General features: G+C 34.9%; 1 protein-coding gene across 1 annotated transcript in view; it reads right to left on the minus strand.

Moving 5' to 3' along the window:
- LOC109835157 overlaps positions 1 to 5838 on the minus strand; it is a 29306-nt gene extending 23468 nt beyond the window's left edge. The window contains exon 1 of the mRNA XM_020403145.1: positions 5637 to 5838. Coding sequence (XP_020258734.1) covers positions 5637 to 5838 — 202 coding nt within the window. The remainder of the gene's footprint in view (positions 1 to 5636) is intronic.

Below are 6154 nucleotides of genomic sequence, written 5' to 3' on the forward strand. Positions count from 1 at the left end.
TCTCTCTCTCACTCTTGTCATTTATTAGAGAAGTTTTCTAAACTCAATCTAGCTTTACAATTTAGTGTTTGATTATCATTATATTAAGCTAGTGTTTATATTGAGTTTAATTAATTTTATTTATCTCATTGTTACACACACCCACTTGAGCTTATAGTATTTACATTCATAGTATAATTTGGGTTGTGGCGTTTGTGACTTTGAGTTAAGCCTAATTGAGTTCTCACCTTATTTAGAGAACAATCATTTGTTGTGAGCCTTAATTGTATAGATCACTTTGTAATATACTTGTATACCGAGAGGAGTGTGTGGTGAGGATGTAGTCGATACCGAGAGGAGTGGCGTCAGTGGCCTAGTGAGAGGTGATAATTCTGAGCACTTGAGGGAGTCGATACGTGAGGACCAACACTTGAGGTTGTAGCTTGTGTATGTACATTGTGAGGATTTGTGAGAGTTGTCGGTTGTCTTGATAACCGAGTGTGTAGAGTTTTCGGTTAGTTAGAAAACTGAGTGTGTAGAGAAGTTCCGTCTTCCAAACCGGGTTATGTAGTGGATTCTCCTCGAGAGTGGGGAGCGGGGACCTCGTGAACATATAGCGTGTTTGGTTTGCATTGGCGCACTTATAACTGTTCATCTTATAGCCTATTGCATCTTGTTTATATTGTTCACTAGTTTATTTCACCATTGTGATAGTTTAAATATATCCTTGCATATACCATATAGTATATCTCTTTGCTAGGATATATCACCTTAGTTATATTGCTTATTCTTACTCATATCACATTGTATATCTATCTTGCAAGAATAATTTGTTATTTAGTTTTTATTGGCATTTAAATCAGATTAGATTAGCATAAACCCTATTCCCCCCCCCCCCCTCTAGGGTTCTTTCCTAGTGACCTTAGGGTCTAACAGTGAGAAAGGTAAAATTGTAGGTATTGGTAATATTGGTAAGATACATTCTCCCATAATTGAGGATATTTATTTTGTTAAAGGATTAAATAATAACCGTCTTTGTATTAGTCAATTAAGTGATAAAGGCTTTGATATTTTTTTTAAACCGGATAAATGTATTGTTAGTATGAATGATAAAATCATTTTTATTACTTTTAGAAGATCTAATGTTTACATCCTTGAGATGAATGAGCTAATAGATCAAGATGTGAAGTGCATTGCTGCGATGGATGATGATCCTTGGATTTGGCACAAGAGACTTGGATATGCTAACATGAAGTTAATATCTAAACTATCCAAGAAGAATTTAGTAAGAGGTCCATCAAACCTAATCTATATTAAAGACTCTATGTGTGAGGAATGTGCCAAAGGTAAACAAACCAAGAATTCCTTCAAATCCATAAATGAGGTATCCACTTCTAAACCTTTACAATTATTGCATCTTGATCTTTTTGGTCCTATGCATGTTGCATCTCTAGGAGAAAAACATTATGTATTTGTTATTATTGATGATTTTTCATATTTTACATGGGTAATTTTTTCTTGCAAATAAAGATGAATGTTTTAAAGAGTTTTCTTATTTTATAAAAAAACTGAGAATAAAAAAGATTCGAAAATTGTTAAAATTAGAAGTGATCATGGTGGTGAATTTAAAAATAAAATTTTTGATGAATTTTATGCTCATCATGGTATAACTCATATGTTTTTCGCTCCTAGAACACCTCAACAAAATGGTGTTGTTGAACAAAAAAATCACACCATACAAGAGATGGCACACACAATGATAAATGCTTTTGATTTGCCTAAGTATTTTTGGGCGGAAGCCGTGCATACAGCTTGCCATATTTTAAATCATGTTTTAATTAGCCCTAAATTTAAGAAAACTCCTTATGAACTCTTTTTTTTGGCAAAACCTCATATATTGTATATTTTCATATTTTTGGTTGTAAATATTTTATATTAAACACTAAAAACCATCATGATAAATTTGATTCAAAAATTGATGTTGGTATATTTTTGCGATATGCATCTAAAAGTAAGGCTTATAGGGTCTTCAACAAACGAACCCTTGTTGTTGAAGAATCTATAAACGTTACTTTTGATGAGACTAATATTAGTTTGCACGATAGTTTGCCTAGGGATGATGATGATATTAAGGGAGGATTGGAGCTTTTGCAAATTAATGACAAACCCTTAATGGATGCACAAAAGGATGGGGAAAGCAACAACATATAAAATCAAGAAGAATTCCCCAAGGCATGAAAATTTGCACCGAATCATCCAAAGGAACAAATAATATGGAGTCCATCTCAAGGGATTCTAACTCGCTCAAAAGTCTTAAGTGAGTGTGGTAATGTAGCGTTCTTATCCTAAATAGAACCTACAAAGATTAATGATGCTTTAAAAGATGAGTTTTGGGTTTTAACAATGTATGATGCACTAAACAATTTTCAAAGAAATATTGTTTGGAAATTAGTTCCTTGACCTAATAATGTTCATGTCATTGGAACTAAATAGGTTTTTAGAAACAAACTTGACGAACATGGCATAGTGAATAGAAATAAAGCTCGTTTAGTTGTCCAATGATACAATCAAGATGAGGGAATAGACTATGATGAAACTTTTACATCGGTTACAAGATTAGAATCTATTAGGATATTTTTAGCTTTTACTAGTTTTAAAGATTTCAAACTATTTCAAATAGATGTTAAAAGTACTTTTTTAAATGGTTTTATAGATGAGGAAATATATGTTGAGCAACCACCCAGTTTTATGGATCAATCTTTTCCTAATCATGTTTACCGGGTCCAAAAAACTTTATATGGGTTAAAACAAGCTCTTAAAGCTTGGTATGCATCTCTAGTTTTCTTCTTGAAAATGTTTTTTTTAAGAAAAAATTGATAATACTAGTTTTGTTAGAAAACAAAAAATGATTTTTTTTAGTTCAAATTTATGTTGATGATATTATTTTTGGTGTCACTAATGAATCTTTGTGCAAGAACTTTTTAAAAGTTATGCAAGATCAATTTGAGATGAGCATGATGGGAGAGCTTACATTCTTTTTTGGTCTCCAAGTCAAGCAATCTAAAGATGAGACTTTCGTTTCTTAAAGCAAATATGCTAGAGAATTAGTGAAAATTTTAGATTAGAGAGCTTCAAGCAATCTCCAACTCCATGAGTACAAGTTTCAAGCTTGATGCGGAAGTTAGTGGTGAGGAGGTAGACCAAAAGCTTTACCGAGGTATGATATGTAGTCTCCTTTACCTTACCGCTAGTAGACTGGATATCATGTTTAGTGTGTGTGTATGTACATGTTTTTAAGCTTCTCCTAAAAAGTCTCATTTGATTACGGTTAAAAGAATTAACAAATATGTTAATGGCATAATAGATCTTAGTTTATTTTATCCAAAAAGTACTTCTTTTGATCTTTATGGTTTTTATGATGCCGACTTTGCCAGTTATAAGGTAGATCGCAAGAGTACGAGTGGGACATATTAATTTTTAGGTAACTCTCTTGTCTCTTGGACATCCAAGAAATAAAATTTTGTTGTTTTATCCACTACGAAAGCAAAATACATTACCGCCGGCTTGTGTTGTACACAACTTTTATGAATAAAACAAAATTTGGTTGATTATGATTTACATTTTGAAGACACAAATTTTTTTTGTGATAATACTAGTGCTATCAATACTTCAAAAAAATTCTGTTTTGCATTCTAGAACCAAACATATAGATGTACACCATCATTTCTTACGTGACCATGTAGAGCAGAAAGATGTATCCCTTGTCTATATTGATACTAAATCTCAATTAGCAAACATCTTTACCAAGCCTCTTGGTGAAGAAGATTTTTGTCGCATAAGAAATGATTTGGGCATGTGCCTTCTTTGAGTTTGTTTGTTTGTTTGTTTGTTCGGATTATCATTTTCATATCCCACTATTTTCCTTTACACACTCATTGTCATAACATGTCTAAACATACAAAACTACCAAGAGGAGTGGTTGGAAGAGACCGGGGTCAATTCCAAGAGGAGTGGATTGGTAGTAATGCCTAGGGAGAGGCCGTAAATCCAAAATACTTGAGGAATGTAACACGGGTAGGTCAACACTTGAGGTGTATTTTGTGGGTTTTTGCATGTATTTTATTTTGTGTACCCCATTTTTGAAATCTCATCATTTGTGCATATAGTTAGGGGGAGAGAGCCTTATAGATATGGGGAGCAACTATCTATAAGCTATATATTCAATTTTATTTTGCTCTTGAATAAGGGTTGGTTGTTATCATCAAAAAGGAAAGATTGTTAGCCTTTATGTTTTAATGATGATTTATAACCATTATTATTAGTACTAATTGCTTGTTGAGTGATATTGTAGATTACAAAAATATTAAGATCATTAATAGCTTTATTGGAGGATTGGATGGATTATCAAGCTACAATGATGAAATCAAGGAGGTGGAGGTAAATTGGTGAAGCAAAACTATCAAGAGCACAATATCAAATTTGAAGCTTCATCAAGAATAAAGAAAATATCAAGACTCAAGCTATGTATTTATATGTGAGGAATATTTGTATATTTATTTCTCTCTAGTGCTTAATGTAGGCAAGTAGTTTGATAGATTAAATTTGAAGCTCTTGGGATAACACAAACACACCTTCAAAACTCATATTTTGATAATTTTGCTAAACAATAAGTTTTCACAAGTATAAGGACATTTTGGCAAAATCATTTGTCAAACAAGTTTGTCTTCTTGTTTAAAAATATTTTCTAGAGTTTTACAAATTTTGGAAGTTGTTATTTTTTACAATTTCCCAAAGTCAAAAACCTGTTTTAAAAATCTATGTATATTTTATATCAGTTCGTGGTCGACCGAACTTGGTTCTGCGGTCGACCGTGAAAAGTGCAGAGAGTTTGGGAACTAGGTAGCTTCTCGCGGTCGACCGAACGTGGTTCGGCGGTCGACCGTGAAAAGTCTAGAGAGTTTTGGTTATAACGACTAGTTCCTGTGGTCGACTGCCAATGAACTCTGGGCGGTCGACCGTCGCTACTGTAACGGCTAGTTTCTGCCAGCTTTCAGATTTTTAGGATTTGGTCTTTTTTGTCTTTTTCTAATGTTTTTGGCCTCTTCCAAGGATTACCTATATATACCCAACTACCCCATTTAATTCTTAACCAAAATTTTGCAAGAGAAATTGATTGAGCTTGTGTTCTAGTGTTATAAAGAGCTTCACTTTTCAAATTCCCTCAATCTGTTTTCACACTTGAAAATCCCACATCCCAAGTTTCAATTGGAATCTCCTCTCCTTGCCATAGGGCTGCTGTAATAGAGCTTCTTATTGTTTTTTGTATTGTGTGGAGTGCAAGATCTTGTGAAGATCTACTGTGTGGTTGTGAGATCTCAAGAGAAGATCATTGTGTAAAAGTTTTGGCTTCTAAATCGGGTTGTGATAGTAAAATTCTTCTCGAGAGTGGGGAGCAAGGACGTAGGTCGGAGGACCGAATCTCATGAACATATCGTGTGTCACAATTAGCTAACTATTTCCTAACTCATCTCTCTTATCTCGTTTTAGCATTTTATTTTATGGTGTATTGCATTGTTTTATTTTTAATTGTATATTTATTGCCCATAACCCTATTCACCCCTCCCCCCTCTAGGGCTATTCATCTCTGCCACTCTTGCCTTTTAGGGGGCCTCTAGTTGGATCTGGTGTCGGCACTGCTGCCAGGGCTGCTATAGATGTCGGCGGGATAGGTGCGGGTGTTGTTGCCATGGCTACTGGTGTCGGTACTGGTGCTGCTATCGTGGATGCTTCGGCCACCCAGGATGCTGCCTTATAAGCTCGGGCATCCTTCATGTCCATGTGCTTGTGAGCTTTAGCCATCAACTGCTCATAATTGGCGACTGGCTTCTTGGTTAGTGAGTTGGTCAGTTCATTGTTCTACAGGTTGGCTATAAGGGCAGACATAGCGACTGCACTGCTAGGATTATTAACCACTAGCCTCTTCGCCTGGAATCTCTTAAAGTAGGCTCAAAGGCTCTCCCCAAGCTCCTATCTTATCTGCATCAACACATGAGGAGGTAGCTTCTGCTTAGTGTAGGCTAAGAAGTAGTGAACAAACTTCTAGCTGAGCTGTTCAAACCTGCTGATGGATTTCTTCTCAAGCGTTCCAGCAGAGTTTGGCGCTCTCTGACGAAGT

The sequence above is a fragment of the Asparagus officinalis genome, chromosome 3 (genome assembly GCF_001876935.1).
Source record: "Asparagus officinalis chromosome 3, Aspof.V1, whole genome shotgun sequence".
NCBI lineage: Eukaryota > Viridiplantae > Streptophyta > Magnoliopsida > Asparagales > Asparagaceae > Asparagus > Asparagus officinalis.